At 41.7% G+C, this 16,624-nt stretch overlaps 2 protein-coding genes across 2 annotated transcripts; one reads left to right on the top strand and one right to left on the bottom strand.

The window, feature by feature from the left end:
* Positions 1-1,185: 1,185 nt before the first annotated feature.
* LOC119732672 (zinc finger CCHC domain-containing protein 8-like) lies at positions 1,186-12,778 on the bottom strand. Its single transcript, XM_038206309.1, has 9 exons — positions 12,769-12,778; positions 10,327-10,531; positions 8,893-8,958; positions 7,980-8,046; positions 6,877-7,025; positions 6,010-6,152; positions 4,964-5,082; positions 3,041-3,227; positions 1,186-2,184 (listed from the first exon to the last, which is right to left on the bottom strand). The coding sequence occupies exons 1-9, from the start codon at positions 12,776-12,778 to the stop codon at positions 1,367-1,369; spliced, it is 1,764 nt and encodes a 587-aa protein (XP_038062237.1). The 3' UTR covers positions 1,186-1,366.
* A 285-nt stretch (positions 12,779-13,063) lies between these two features.
* Positions 13,064-13,607, top strand: LOC119722227 (alpha-N-acetylgalactosamine-specific lectin-like). The gene has a single exon (XM_038192301.1). It carries the CDS (start codon positions 13,064-13,066, stop codon positions 13,577-13,579), a length of 516 nt encoding a protein of 171 aa, XP_038048229.1. The 3' UTR covers positions 13,580-13,607.
* The last annotated feature ends 3,017 nt before the right edge of the window (positions 13,608-16,624 follow it).

Below are 16,624 nucleotides of genomic sequence, written 5' to 3'. Positions count from 1 at the left end.
ATGGTTGGAACAAGAAAATAATAAAAAATAGTTGGAAAATGCTTTAAAAAGGGCACAAAAACAAGAATTGGCATCTGTCTCTATACAAATTTCACTATGAAAAAAATGATGAATTTTGTCAACGGTGTGAAAATAACATCACATGGCAGAGCCAAAGTTTGGTCCACAGAATAAAACCTTTTGCTTAAAGACAGTTAAAAAAAAGTTGTGTTTATAAACAAATACCACTCAAACATGCTGATGTCACCAAAACAATCCAATTGAAATACATCAGCTCTCCATGACAGAAGTACACAGAGACAAATAAAGGTACACATGATTGCAACTGAAGGACTATTAGCAATTTGATAATTGCTCTTTCTTGGGCTTGCCTTGTGCCTTTGGGTTTTATTTTTTGAGACAGGTCCTTAAAGCTACAGTCCATCATCTGCAGCTATCCAAAAAGTAACTGATGTAATTATTGTTGAAAAGCATACTTGGTTGAAAGATAGTAAGGGGACTAAACTCCCTGTGAAATTATTCTTTCTGGCATGCTGTCATTTTGAAGAAATCAACTAAAGAAGGCCTTTCCAATGATGCGTCTTGGAAATTTCCTTTAGTAGTTCATTTTTTGTAGTCGGCAAAGCACGCGCAGGTGTTGACATGATGCACACACGCGCACGGTTGCTATAATTTGTCAGATCAGTGCAAAGCGATAAGCTGCAATCGGCTCGGTGAGAACTTTCCTCGGACACTGAATTCAGGCCCAATTCGAGCGATTCACAATGCAGTGCGCCACCAAGAATTTGCCACGGAGAGTTCATTTTTCCCAGTGCACCATGGAAAATGGTCAACAAATTCGCAGGGCGGGACATTTGAAACTGTTAGTTTTTCCGGTCAGCAGTTTTGTAAGCATATGATTCCAGTATATGCTTGCCCTTTTCTTTTCTTTAATGATGTTTTTTGTAAGGTGGCAGAACGCAATGCCCAAGTCCATAACAAATTAGCTCAAGTTGTCTACTGACGCTCATTCAAATGGGCCATGTTTTGTCGTTCTTAAATTTGAAAAATGGACTCTCCATGGCAAACTCTTGGTGGCGCTATGCATTGTGAATCGCCCGAATTCAAACATGATTCAGCAACTTTTGATTTGAAATCAAGATTCAAGAATGTTGTTTTTCTCGAAATATACAGCTGAAGCTGAGCTGAAAGTTCATCAGGTTAGTTGTTCAGCACCCTTCATTAGATTTTGAGCACCTTTGTTATTTCAAACAAACAAAATGCACAAATTACAAATGATGGACTGTACCTTTAAAAAAACGGTTTCATGATCAAGTCTTTTGGAGAGGATCTCTACTGTTCACAACATCCCACGCACAGGTCCGTCTCAGCTTGAAGGCTTGTCTTTTTTCCTCTTGAAGATGCTCATGATTCGCCTCAGCATCCCCGTCCCTTCAGACATGTTCTCGTTCTCGTGGGGAGAGATCCCCACGGCAAACTTGCTGATATGTGGCACCCCTGAGCGGTTGGGGGTCGCGTCCAGGCTGCTGTCGGCTATCTCTCCCGGCTCCAAACCGCCGTCGGCCGTTTCTCCTGGCTCCAGATCCTCGCTGCTTCCTGCTGCGTCAGAAGTCTGCTGTTCTGCGCTTGCATTCACTGCTTCATCTGCGGCGTCGTCAGATGTCTTTATGTTGATTTCTTTCTCAGTTGGTACCGGTAGGTGACCTTGTTCGTCATCTTCAAGTGTTCTTGGCTCACTTTCCTCCGTGATTTTCAACACATTGGGGACATCATCATTTACTTGAGAAGCTCCTTCTGGAGTCTCTTCGACATCGTCATCTGACACCGACTCCACGATGAACTCCTCCCCGTCCACCACAAACCGGTCGCTGGCGTCGGTGTCGGACGGCACGCTGCTTCCGTCTTCGGCCGCCGCCTGCATCAGGGCCTCGCGCAGCCGGCTCTGCATGAGCTGCAGGTCGTCTATAGAGGGCGACATTGAGCGCGGCGTGGACGAGGACTGGCTTGGGCTGTCGACAGAGGGAAACTCGCTAGGTGTGTCCGCAGATGTCAACCTTGGCGTGTTGCCGGGTGTGGCTGGGGGAGTGGAGGTTGGCAAAGGGGGCGGAGTCTCAGGTATTGGAGTGGGGGGTAACGGGGGCTTGAAGGCTGAAGTACCTTCGAGGGAATCACCATTCCTGGCATCTGATATTGAGAAAATATATCTCGGTCAAAATAGAAAAACACTATTCTTCAGAAGGGGTATCAGGTGTCAAGGAATAACCCTTCCATGCAAAAATACCTCCGTTTCAGAGTAGCCGTAGTCGTAACTCGAATTGTTCCACACGATATTAGCAACCGGAAAGATCATCACTGGAAACAATTGCAAATGCAAATGAAAACCGGTAATTTGACACAGACGTGGTCGGTACTTTATGTTAGTCTTTAACTTATTATGAAATACCTTACTGTCTAAAGCATCCTGTAAAATCATGGCACCTTGTGTGCTGTCGTTTTGAACAAAAGTGGTATTTTTGTATCAATTTCCAACACTGGCTGACCAGCGTTGGAAAAAAAACTGGCATTTTTCAAATACTGCCCCAATTTTGTTTGCAATCGATTACACACCTATGAACGGGTACAAGCCAGCTAGACTGGTTCCCTGACCTTACAATTCCCTGATGTCTATAAATTGCTCTGTTTCATCTTGGGGTCAGGGAACCAAACTACAGGAACACGATTAGCTCGGCGGTCGAGTGGTAAGACATCTGCACTTGAAAACAGGAGATCGTGGGTTGAAGTCCCACCTGAGTGATTTTTTTCCAACTTTCACTCGGGAGGTAACACACCGAGTATACAGTGTTTAAACGTCGGTGAAGGGCTAAACCTAATTTGTTTACATCACCCCAACGCAAAAATCCCATCTTATGAAAAGCTCACACTTTTCATATTTACTGACCGCGAAGTCTGTACTAGCCTGTCTTACTTCATAAATATCAGCCTTTGCACATTTTTCGGGTTCCAACACCCAGGACCTTCTTGAGGTTAATTAATAAAGTACCTGGTGTTTCCAAGTCCATGTCAATGTCCTCTCTGTCCGATCGCGGTCGCTTCTTGCTGGGGTCTTCCCCAAAGTCCTTGCCTCTTCTCTTGCGCCCGTTGTCAGATGACTCCGCCCTGGGCGGAGTCATGAACATTTGATAGGCGTCTTTGCTGTGGGCAGGGTGCATCGGGGGCACACCGTGGGGCTGGGAGGGGGAGAGGGGGGGGGGGGGGCGAAACATGCAGACAGAATTAAGAACTCGTCATCTCTGTGATTTAAACTTGGTGGGTTGCAATATAAAATGGAATATTTAAAAAAGCAAAAAATCAACAGGATTAAAGATATGGGCCTTACTCACGTGTTGGCCATTTTTGACGAGTTCCCTGAATGTATTTCATTAATTTTTAACTGTTGAATGGGATGGCGCCAGACTATTTATTGCAGGCACAATGCAGCCTTATTTTACTGTCATTTTTTTTTTTTAATCTGGCTTTAAACATTAGGGAATGTTTTATTCCAAATTTTTCATTATTCATTGAAGCAGACTGGAATTTAATATAAATCAACTTGCTTTCATTTCGCTTCGCAAGTTCCCAAAATAAGATTTTACCTAACTTTCAATTCAATATGGCCGACTCGTGAATAAGGCCCATAACCCGTGCTCTTCAAAACATGGAATTTTTTTCCGCCTATCAAATTTTTTGATTTGTATGTTTTGTATTTTTAATGAAAAAAAAAAATACTCATCTCTGATTTTAGGCATCCTCTGAACAGACAACATTTCACTTTGCATACAAATGAACTCGCCCTGCTTGCCTAGCTGAGGTGGACCTGAAAGTCTTTATTTAATGCAATCCTTAAATGCACCTTTGTTTCCGATTTAAGCTTTTTTTTTAATATTTGTTTTGCTATTTTGAAGGGTATTTTGGTGCCTTTTTTGGTTTTAAAGCATTTTTCCATATTCATGAACAAAACTGTGATGTCATTTCAGGCAGAAACCTCAAATGTTACAGCTATTTCAGCACCAAAATTTGTCACTTTTTTTGATATTCTGCTGTCGTGAATTTTCTTTTCTTTGGTAATTTGTTGTGTCAGTACATGGCAGTATTAAGCCAATGCAATCTCTTCCCACAAATGTTTTCAATGAGCAAATTTTGGGTTCACAATTTGTACAGAAAACCCACAAACTGAACAGTGTCTCCCTGAAATGATATCACAGCAACAGCGCCCTCACTTGTCCAGGAAAGCATGGAATATTTTAAATGTTTAAAGAAGGGCACTTTTCAATAAAATTAACCGAAAAGGACGACAAAGAGTTTTCATGCATTTAAGAGGAGTAGAAAGTCGCACAAACTGTGTTCCTATGAAAAATTCATCTGATGGACCCTTCAACTTAGGAAATTGCTTAAACTCAATGACGAAGTCAGTCAGTCAGAGCACAGATCCTCTACACAAGGATAAACGACTCATCTGAGCTTGTGTACAAAACGTACGGAACGGTTTGTCAAAGGGCGTGATATGCCACGTCTACGCATAGAACAAATAGAACATGTAGAACAATGCGCGCGCGCCATGATCGCCGACAGTTGGCATCCTGTAAGAAATTTGACCACTGATAGACTGTAGACGTGCGCAAAGTCTTGCACACGCACACGCACAGCACGCAAGAGACATATCACGCCTATAACCAAAAATTTGGGGAAGTTGTTTATCCTTGTGTACAGGATCTGTAGTCAGCAATAGGCCTTCCCTTGAGTCCAGCAAAAACAAATTCCTAGAAAAATTCCTACAAATGACAACACAAAGCCGAACTTTCAAAGGAAACGGGACACAAAGGTGTATTTTAAGGATTGCAAAAATTATATCACATGGGCCATTCAAAATGTTTACTTGGGCCCATTCAAACCATATGGTACATGGTCTGGTCCTAGTTGTACATACATCTCTGACGCCTTCTGGTAGTGCTACATTGAATCCTGGGTATTCGATCAGCTTGGAAGGATCGTAAGTCGGCCGGGCGTTAGTCTCATCCGATTCGATCTGTCCAGGTTCATCTCCATCTTTAGAATGAAAAATAAATTGAAAACACATTTTCGACTTGCAATTCGTTTTGATATTTTTACAAAACTACATTCTACCATGAATGGAACAACAACGATTTAAAACAAATACAACAATACTTCGTCCGTCGGGAAACCTTTCAAATCTGGGCAACTCCAGCATCACGGACATTACAATTCAGACATTTTTTTTGTACTTTAAGAGCTCAGCGAAGAAACCTCAGTGAAAGTTTGCGGTGACACCATGAGAAAAATCTCTTTTGCGATGAAGAGTTTAGTTGTGATAATTGGTGTCGAGATGACGCTTGTTCCACGAGAATTTTAACGATTTCTCAATTTTGTGACCTGAGCATTACTTTTCTGCTTGATGCCGACAGTTCTGTTGTGGTGCAAGCAAATCGCAGGTCGACCTGAGGCTGGCTTAAGCTTTTTACAGACTTAAAAATCTTCCTACAACATGTACAAGAAAACCTTAAGAGATGCTGCAGGGAACAAGTTGGAGGTGCTGCTTAGCACAGAATTTTGCTAAGTTCAGCAAATATTTGCTCTATTAAAAACAGCTTACGAGTTTCAGGCAATGTACACAGCATGCGATTGGTTCCCAGCGGATTTGCGCTTGCACAAAACATTGACAAGCAATAGGTCTCTCAAATGACATCATTTCCTACAGACCAGCCACGCGTATCGGCATTTTGAGCGTCAACTTGCATAATGCATATCGGCTGTGTCGTATTTCGAACACATTTCGAGCAACAAGCGTGCATGTTTGGAACATTTTCAACAAAGCGCAATGCGTGCTTGATTGCGTAAACTACGCAGTTGCAGAAGAGATGGCCATCTTTGAGAGAGATCTACATGTATATATTCTGCTCAGCAACTCTGTGGAATAAGGCTCAGATTTTTCTAGATAAAACAGTCCACTCTTACCTTTCATGTCATACACCGTTAGTCCTGACTTCAGCACCTCGGCATGTTTGAGGTAGCCAGGTGGGTAACCTAGCCCCCGCATCTGGTAGATGTAAGGAGGAATGCTGTCCTGGTCCAGGCCCAAGGCTTCTCGAAGATTGTCGCTTTGTAGTGGAGGGGGTGGGAGGAGACAAATGGAAATAATCTCACTCACGATTGTTCAAACACAAAGTGAAAAAAAAGTTCTGCAAATCATCAAAACAATTCACACCCATCCCTATGTGATTGATTTTTCGTTGTGCTGACAGAACACTTACCTTTTTTGTGATCTGTGGACAAACTTTAAAACCGCGTTTGTGTTAAACTTCCGTAACTTGAGTACATGAGTGATTTGAATGATTCTTGTACTAAAAGAAAGCTTATGAATTGGGCTTTCATATCCGAGATTTTGAAAGTGCTACATGCAGAACTTCACTAAAACAATGGTCCCGACATTTGGGTTTCGGTTTTTTTTACTCACCCTGTATTGACATTCTACTGTTTTACTAGTTAAACCCTCCTCCCCACTGCCCCACCCCTTGGTTTAGTCCACTAGGCCCTCAGCCTGGGGGTTTGGTCAGTATCAAATCAGGGCATAAATGATTATAGTGCGCATGCGCAAGGTATACCGCCCCTAGAGTGGTTACAAGGATTTTGATGGACATTTTTTTAAAACAGGGTGACACCACCCAAAAAGCTGCCACCGCTGCAATGCTATCACATATTTTCCAACTCTGGAGGAGTATACCTTGCCAAAAATCGCTATGATGATTATTCCCCTCATTTGATACCGGCGGCGAAAATTTTGGACCGAGGCTGATGGCCTAAACTGAGTAGGGAGTGCCTCACCTGATCTGACCCGGTTTGAAATGGTTGAATCGATGGTCCCGACCTCCCTCCTCACCATCGTGATGGTATCGCTGTTGCAGCGAGAGGTTCACAGGGCCCTTATCCATAAACTCTTTCCTGGCCATGCTGATCTTGACAGGATCTCTCGGCTGAGTCAATGATCCAACAAAAAAACAAAAATACAAAACATTAGAAAAACTAGAAAGCACTCAGAGAGTGCACAAACCTCCGCCAAGGCTATACAATTCCCCGCCATATTGTCAGTACACCAAAGAGAAATACTTGCATAAATGGTGAAGAATCCTTAAAAATGTCCTGGATCCAGACCCAGATCCGGATAACTTCCAAAATCTAATCCATTTGTACTTGTACCAAGGACCACCCCTATAAAAGGTTTCATGCAAATCCGTCCACAACTTTTTGAGTTATCTTGTTAAACAGACAAACCAACCAACCAACCAAACAACAAACATTACCTCCTTGGCGGAGGAAACAAGACTATTCTCCACCTTATTAGGAGGCATATCAAGAGTAGCATTTTCACGATCATGACAAGAAGCATGACTTTGTTTACTGGTTGAGCCTTTTCACAACATCGCTTCTACTAATAAAGGGCCCATGCAATGTAATTTTTTTCATGCAATCCTTGAAAATGGACCTTTTGTGTCCCCTTTAATTTTATTTTCAATTTTTGCTGTGCTATTTTAAATGGTGTTTTGGGGCCTTTTCGGTTTTTATGCTAATTTCATGTTCATGAGTAAAACTGTGATGTCATTCTGAGCACAGACCTCAATGTTACAGCTATTTCAGCACAAAAAGTTGCTAGAATTTTGGATATTTTGCTGTCGTATATTTTCTTTTCTTTGGTGATTCGTTGTTGTGTAAGTGCATTGCAGTAAGCCAATGAGCAACCCTTTCTCACAAATGTTTTCAATGAGCAAATTTGGATTCACAATTTGAACGGGAAAGCCCTAAACCGAACAGTCTTCCTGGAATGACATCACAGCAACGGCACATTGTAAGTTAAAGCACAATGAAGGTTTTGAACAAAAGTGACTGCATGTAGAGAGATGAAATATCTGTACTATTCTGTGACAACTTACGTAGGGGCAATCCCGTAGCGAATGGTCTTCTTTGCCACAGTTCCAGCAGGTTGCTTTACTGCGTTTTCTTCATATGGCAAAAAAAAACACCAAACAGAGGCATTGTTTATCATCTTCATATTACAGCCGAGTTCAAAACAAAGTTACTTTTGTTTTTAATAAATGGGGAAATGTTTACAAATAGCCCTGTTGAGAAATGATGCTGAACATGGTGTGCTGGATTAGATATTTACATGTAGACACCATAATGTCTAAATCATTTTATGTCATTGCATTGCATTGTCTTTCGATGTAACAAAACCTGTACAATTTGCTTGGTACGTTTTGCTTTGTAGTAAACAAACTTCTTTTTAAAGTATTGAGTCAGCAAGCAGCCGTGGTAAAAAATATTGATTATGGAGTCAAACTCAGTGTCAAGAATACCACACTTTTAACAGGGATCATGGTACTTGTGTTCTCGGGCAAGGCACTTTACTTCGATTGCCTCTCTATAATAACCGCATACCTATGAGGATTTGAATAATATATTTCACTGATCTAAAACTTCTAGAGGACAAAAAACCCTGAACTTATTGCCCGCTAACATGGCTAAACCCAGAGAATTAATTACAAAGCAGAGCAAGCTGTTACAAACGTCAAGCTAAACCAAGTGGTTCTTCTCAAAACCACACAACTCACTAAGAGATACCGTTCACATGGTGTTACCCCAAACATCCCATTCATTAAATACAAAACACTTGAAGACACATAAATCCAACATTATTATTAGAAATATTCTTGAAACTTAGTATGCAATGCACGTCACTGAAGATACACAGAAAATGTAATTCATATGGCACATTCTTCAGTGGTACAACAAATATTTACAGAAATGTAGTGGAGGATTAAAACTGGTCCATCTAATAATACTTACGCTCGATTCTGATTTGGTTTCTCAGTCTCATCAATTGGAAGCGCCTCGTGGAATATCACAGGATAACTGCAAGATTTTGAGGAAAATGGAACTGATTGATGCAAATATTGCCCAAATTTTGTCTGCACACAACTTTCTCATTCAATCTCAAAAGCAAGTAATTTTTTGTTCGTGAACATAACAGATACGAAACGGAAGGCAATGCCCTACATTGAACGCGTACAGTGAAATGACCCAAACAATAGTTTGGCTATTCTTTTGCCCCCACCCCCCTCCAGTATGTTTCAATTGTTGCAATTATGAATGTAAAAGAAAAACATCACAACAGAATGATAAATATACAGTGCTAAATCTTTACACAACTGTACTTTTTATTAGAATCCAGGAAGGTGATAAAACTTGATTAGTACCGTAGTATACCACACTGTCTTGCAGTTGAGTTCTTTCTTAAAGGGAATGTACATCATTGGCTTTTGCTGTAATTTTCAGAAATGAACTATTTGAGGGGTTAGTATAATAGATCAAATATTGTTACACTGATATGTTTGAAATTTTGTGCTCGAAAATGATGGAAAAACCAAGAAAAACAAAAATGTTCAAGTATTCTGGTTCCCTGACCCAACTAAAGATAAAATGGATCAATTTATAGATGCCAGAAAATTGTAAGGTAAGGGAACCAGTCTAGCTGTTCTGCACCCGTTAATGAACATGTAACAAATAGCAAACAAAATTTGGACTGAAAAAAAAAAGGTAAATTTGGAGCAGTAGTTGAAAAATAGTTAGGTTTTTCAAACGGTGGTCGGCTGACCACCGTTGGAAATGTATACAAATATACATTTTTCTTGAAAATGACTTCACACCTGGTGCCATAATTTTACAGGATGCTTTAGACTGTCATTTACCAACATTCTAGTAAGGTATTTCCTAAAAACTTGGTATTTTTTTTTCTCGATGTTTGCAAATGTTGTATATTCCCTTTAAAGACTACAACTACAGTAACAGAAGAGGTGCATTAGAACAGTAGTAATCTACATGTACATGTGTATGTATTATGAAGTAGTCGATTACAACTGCATGAGTGCAATTGACCTATCGCCGTTTGCGAGTAAGCCACGCCCCTTAGACAACCCTATGGCGTTTTTGTACACTACGTTTTGTTTGTCTCAGATTTTGCACGTTCCGCGTCCATTTGTATATCATGTAATTGGACAATATTTCACAAGCTGCGTTGACGCGTCCTAACGCGATTCTAACGCGATAAGTCAATTACAGGTACAGTACTGGAGTATGAGTACCGGCACATACAGACTGCAACAAGCATAATAAACCTGGTTCCAGATTTTACCGTTTTTTTGTACATTTTGTACTTTGAAAGTTACATTGGAAACAATTGTGGACATGTCTCAGCAAAAGTGTGAACCTTGGAAAGGATACGATGGTACGTCCCATCCTGCAGTGAGCTGTGGGTTGCCATCCACCAACGGCCTACCCAGGTTGTCGAGGCAGAACCTCTGGTAGTATTGCACATTGCCGGTCACCGTGAAAGATTCCTCAGACATGCTGCCTATCAAGTCCTTCCGCAAAATTTTGGATGATCTCTGAGGAAAAAAAAAGAACAGGGTGGAGAAACCAATGGAAACTTTGCATTGGACGATGTAAATTTAATAGACCTCTCTCAAATGACGTCACTGCCTAAAGTTTGTAACGTGCATTAATAATAATAATAATAATAGCGAAGTCTTATATAGCGCACTATCTACCAACAATTAGGTACTCAAGGCGCTGGAAATTATGTCTATTTTATTACAGAAAGGTAAATAAAGAATATGTATATATGAGAAATATGAGACCCATTATGTAGCACCTCATAAGGGTATACAAGGTGCTGCGGCGCATATTGCAGCCACTGCCAGAAACACCGGGGCAAACCCCTTCTCTCAGCGATAAGTGTTACTGGGTTCTTTAACGTGCATTACACAACACACGGGACCTACGGCTTTACGTCCCATCCGAAGGACGAAGCAATAATGGTAAAGTGCCTTGCTCAAGAACACAAGCACCATGTTCCCACGGTCAGGATTCAAACCCATGTACCACGGCACACGAGTAAAAAAAACCGTAACCATTGGCCCACAGCACCCCACACATTTGCATTTTAGGAGTCAAATTTTCGTGACACGCATCGGCTGTGCCATCGTTGTAGCCGCGTCCTTTGCAATTCAGCATACCAGCTGCGAGTAAGGATGATTAGCCTCCCAAATTATTATTATTATTATTATTATTATTATTTCAAAGAAATATCAAGTATAAACATGCACGCATGTTTAGAACATTTTGCACACTGCGTGCACATGCACCTGATGGCGTTGAATACGCAAAACTTTGTTATTTTCCTACCAAGATGGCGTCCTTTGAGAGGGGTCTATATGTGACCCAATCCAACAAAATGCATTTCAAGTGCCATTTTTCTTTATTAGTTTTCACTTGCATTATATACAGATATGAGGTGGGTGGGTCAACTGTTCCTATAGATTTCAATGGGTAAGTTTTGTTAGCATACAAGCACGGAAAACCCTGACGAGTCAAAGGATAATGCCGTGACGAACTCAATTCGCTGAATCAATGGTTCTAAACACCGTTCCATCAACGTGCCGAATTAGAAAAATTTTAATTATTGAGTTCGGTACAGAAGTAGCATAGGATGACCTTGGTACATGTAAGCCTTGGTCTTCGACAATAGTGTCCGATGATCGATGGTCGGCTGCTAATTACGGTAGCTGCACGCTATGCAATAACACGTATTGTCTAAGCGGGAATAGTGAACCTATACTGCCACACTGAAACCCATTCCACGGAACCGAAGGACTTGCATTTTAATGGACTTGCACTTTAATACATTCATGACCATTGCCGTTAATTTTAAAATTATTTAAAGACTGCATTAAACTTTCAAAAGCACATTTTGCTAAATACACTGAAAGAATTTATTGACTGCAATTTCTTTGTTTGATTAGGTACAGCAGCAGTGCGCGAGTACCAGTCTTAAAAAAGGAACACGTACAAATATTGTCTAAGCGGGAACAGCGACCCTATACTGCCATACTGAAACCCATTCCACGGAACCGAAGGACTCGCATTTTAATGGACTTGCACTTTAATACATTCATGACCATTGCCATTAATTTTTTAATTATTTAAAGATCGCATTAAACTTTCAAAAGTACACTTTGCTAAATACACTGAAAGAATTTATTGACAGCATTTTCTTTGTTGATGAGGTACATGTACTGTAGCAGCAGTGCGCGAGTACCAGTCTTAAAAAAGAAACACGTACAAATGTTGTCTAAGCAGGAACAGCGACCCTATACTGCCATACTGAAGCCCATTCCACGGAACCGAAGGACTTGCATTTTAATGGACTTGCACTTTAATACATTATAGACCATGTTATAGACCAAATTATTTAAAGACCAGATTAAACTTTCAAAAGCACATTTTGCTAAATGCACTGAAAGAATTTATTGACAGCAATTTCTTTGTTTGATTAGGTACATATGTAGCAGCAGTGCGCGAGTACCAGTCTTAAAAAAGAAACACGTACAAATATTGTCTAAGCGGGAACAGCGACCCTATACTGCCATACTGAAACCCATTCCACGGAACCGAAGGACTCGCATTTTAATGGACTTGCACTTTAATACATTAATGACCATTGCCATTAATTTTTAAATTATTTAAAGACTGCATTAAACTTTCAAATGCACACTTTGCTAAATACACTGAAAGAATTTATTGACAGCAATTTCTTTGTTTGATTAGGTACATGTACCGGTAGCAGCAGTGCGCGAGTATCAGTCTTAAAAAAGAAACACGTACAAGTATACATGTTGTTAAAATTATGAACAGTCTCTACATGTAGTTTCAATACATGCTGCCACTTTCAGCTGCTCAACTGCACTGGCCTAATGAAAAGCTTCATCAACTAAAAGTCACACCTGTTGAACAGTGTGTGCAATTTGACTAATTACCTCAAGGTGAATGCTAATTAACTACCATCTCGTCCATCAGACAGTCTTCAGATTCAGGGGTAAAGCAGTGAAAATAATTTTTGTGACCACGTTTACATTTACAACAAGCAGTCTTGAAATTCAGTCGTGGAGTTCTCAAAAAAATGCAGACAGGAAAGAGTTGGCAGATTCTCCTGCTTGTAATTGTGGTCATCACAGACCACAATTTATTCGCTGACGGCCGATGCCGACGACTCCCCAGGTACACATTCTACGACTGCCAACCACCGTGGCAAATGTTTGGAGACAACTGCTACTGGTATGTGGCTGCGCCAAAGAGTTATGACTCTGCCGAGCAACACTGCCAGACCAACTCCCAGCCGGGCAGACCTGCCCACCTGGCGTCCGTACTCAGTGACGAAGAGGCCCAGTTCATCAAGGACTTGACTGGAGGCGGGAACGCCTGGATTGGATTCAACGACTTGGCCGTGGAAGGAGTCTACACCTGGTTGGATGGAAGTCCCGTTGACTACACCAACTGGAGGGCCGGTTTTCCTGTCGGCGATGCCCATGGGGATCAGGACTGCATCCATACGTTGGAAGACGCAGAATGGAAGGAATACTTCTGCTCGGAGGATGTGAATTCCATCTGCAAGATGCCCAGGTATGCTTTGGCCTAACTGCCTTGACTGCCTTAATATTACTACGTCATCATCAAGGTAAGTTTGTCACATTCCATATTTTTAATTATCTTAAAATTAATGTGGCCTGACGTTGCGAACTTAGCAAGTTCTTCTTCAGAGGCTAAAACATTTCTGTTTTAGCCTCTGAAGAAGAACTTGCTAAGTTCGCAACATCAGGCCACATTAATTTTAAAATTTATATATTTCAGGTCCATCCAGTCAGTAAGCAGTTTGCAGCAGTTTTCCTTTTTCATATTTTTAAAAAATATTTCCACGATATGTGACCTTATCCCACAAAACGAGTCTTAAGGACATTCCACTAATTCGCTTCCAGTATGCTTGGACAGAGCTCTTCATTTTGATATATATGACAAAGCGACATCCCCCCCCCCCCCCCCAGTTCTGTGGAGGGAGTCTAGTATACAAATATTGAGTAGCTCAGCGTTGAATGGGAGGAAGATTATCGCAGGGTAAAATCTGGACTTTTCCATTTCACGAGTCGAAGCCGAGTGAACTGGGAAAGTCCAGATTTTACCGAGCGATAATATTCCTCCCATTTCACAACTTAAAGTCACTCAATATTTGTTTTATATAACTGACATATAGATCCTTGTCATTTGATATATTTGAACTTTTTTTCAATACAAAACTGGAAGAAAATGTATTTCTCTCTTCCAAACCACTCCTTCACGAAAATGTTTGAACCCAACGCTGTAGCGCTGGCTCTTTGGAACAATACGCGCTACGCGCAACGCTGAACGCACACACCAGCATGCATTTAAACACAAATACTGCGTCATGATCCTAACTGTTGAATAGTACCAGTACATGTATTTCCCATTCCCCATGGGCGGATAGTACTTTTTGAGCCGCGGCATGAATGGGAACAACAACGAATGCCACGTGATCCACCAATCAAATGACAAGGATCTGTATGTCGGTTATATAATAGCGAATACTTACCCATAGAACCACTACTGATGCATATTTCCCTAGAGGGCACAATCATTCGCTAAAAGAGTTCACACAAAAGCCTATCCACTATCCACCATGCCCCTTTGTGTACCCGCCATGTTCTTTCTCTTTACTCGAGAGCCAGCAAGTAAGGATCTGTATGGAGCAGGTAAGGATCTGTTAGGAGCCGTCAGTTGGGAGGAGGGAGGGATGCTCTACGGGTAAGTATTCACTCCCCCCACACAACTGTGGGGGAAAGTCCACTGCACTCTACTTAAACCGTAGAGCAACTACAGGGATGAGATTGCCCATCTTAAAAAAGTCTGAAAATCGAATGAAAGGTCTGAAAGATGCATTTCCTTCTATACTGATAATGTCTTCCTCTCAGATTCACGTGTGCCACGCTTGTGGATCGCGGTATCCGGTGCAAAAGATTGGAAATTTGTGATTTTCCGCTTATAAAGCAGCAACATATCTATATGTGGTTGGTTGATGTGTGCAAATATCTGTTGCACTACCTTAGGTTGCAGTGTCCATTCCGTTGGACACTGCATCGGTGACAATGTTGTCTTTGCCTGAAATATGTGTGGCTATCCATGAAATGTTGAATTTCAGGCACCAGTGGAGTAGTTCCCATGTGAGAAGGCAAAGTTGTCCCTACCGAGTGCCTCCCTTGTAATTGAAGTACAACTGTGGTGTTGTCGCATTTGATAAAGACCACCTGATTTCTGAATACTTGGTGCGAAATGTTTAAGTGCACTAATAGTTGCCTGCATCTCAAGGACACTGATGTGCCAATTAAGCTTGTTAATGTTGGAGCCATATTCCCGCTATTTGACGAGGATTTAACATGGCTCCCCAGCCTGACCGAGAGGCATCCATGGTCATGACCATTGTTGGCCCACTTGCGGACTAACTTGGTCCGAATAGTGCCCTATGTACAGGGTAGAATCATATACAATCAACTGTATCCAATGACCCGGGTCGGGCTCGGCATGACAAACAAGATATCCCTCATAAAGTGAGTCACCCTCCTGCCTCACTGCCAACTATTCCATTCACCCATCTGTGATATTTTCTGATTCGGATGGCGATTCGACAACAGGAGATGTTAGATCCACATCGCCTCCACGTGGTGGCAGGAATTTCACTGGTTAAGCTGAGGCATGTTCCAGAGACGGGTTCATCTGATGAAGATGATGTTGATAAGCATCTCCCTTGGAAACACAACTGCGTCTGGTCCATCATCCGTGTTCTTGGCTTACCAGAGCCTCCACCTCAGCAATCCTTTGAGCGCCAGACGGCATCGGGGCCACTAAATGGATGCGCTACACCCTTTCTTACCTTACCCTTGGATCAATATTGTACCAGAGCACATCCAATCTGTGGATGAGACTTAAAAATGGAAATTGTTTGACAAGCATGCAAGTTAGTATTTTCCCTTTTCTGCGAAAGATTTTGTAAACTACTTGTCCATCCCTACCTTTCCTGACTCCGCCAAAGATAAGCTGACTGCAGACGGGACAGGATCATGTTCCACAGAAGGACTAATTGCCGACTGAACCAGAGGTTCAGAAGTTGATGAAGGCAGCAACTACGCTCATTGGGGCCACTGATAAAATCAACCTGCGCAAGCCTGTTCTAAGTCAGGGTCAGACTCAAAGAAGACAGGAAAATCAATGGCGACCTTCCAAGTTCTCCCAGAACTCCCCACACAGACTTATCGGGGAAGGACCCAAGATATGCCAACCACCCCAACCAACCAAGTGGTACTACCAAAATCAATCCACCAAGCTGAACTTCATGGCCTCCCGTTTTTGTGGTGGACGGCGAAATGACTTCCTACCATTATGGCAGGCCCCATAGCTGGATCCTTGGGGGCCGCCTTCAAAAACTTTATAGGGTCCTGGTCAAAAGACGTCTCCAATCACCGTGTGCTGAAAATAGACAAGATACAAAAGAACCCCTCCTTACTGGACGCAATGGTTCACAAAACACAGATTCCATCCGATCAAACCAAAGGCATTGCTCTTGAGGTAGAGATCAAGTCTCTTCTTTCAAAGAATGCGGTTCGAATAGTTGATCCAC

Source organism: Patiria miniata, unplaced genomic scaffold (assembly GCF_015706575.1).
Source record: "Patiria miniata isolate m_02_andy unplaced genomic scaffold, ASM1570657v1 HiC_scaffold_1, whole genome shotgun sequence".
NCBI lineage: Eukaryota > Metazoa > Echinodermata > Asteroidea > Valvatida > Asterinidae > Patiria > Patiria miniata.
This window is presented reverse-complemented; position numbering and strand designations above follow the sequence as displayed.

Coding starts and splice junctions, on each gene's coding strand:
- LOC119732672 (XM_038206309.1), bottom strand. Junction 6,153..6,876: donor TTCAAACCGGGTCAGATCAG/GTGAGGCACTCC, acceptor TCCACTACAAAG/CGACAATCTTCGAGAAGCCT. Junction 3,228..4,963: donor TACCAGAAGGCGTCAGAGAT/GTATGTACAACT, acceptor TCCCCCTCCCAG/CCCCACGGTGTGCCCCCGAT.
- LOC119722227 (XM_038192301.1), top strand. CDS start 13,064: ATGCAGACAGGAAAGAGTTGGCAGATTCTCCTGCTTGTAATTGTGGTC.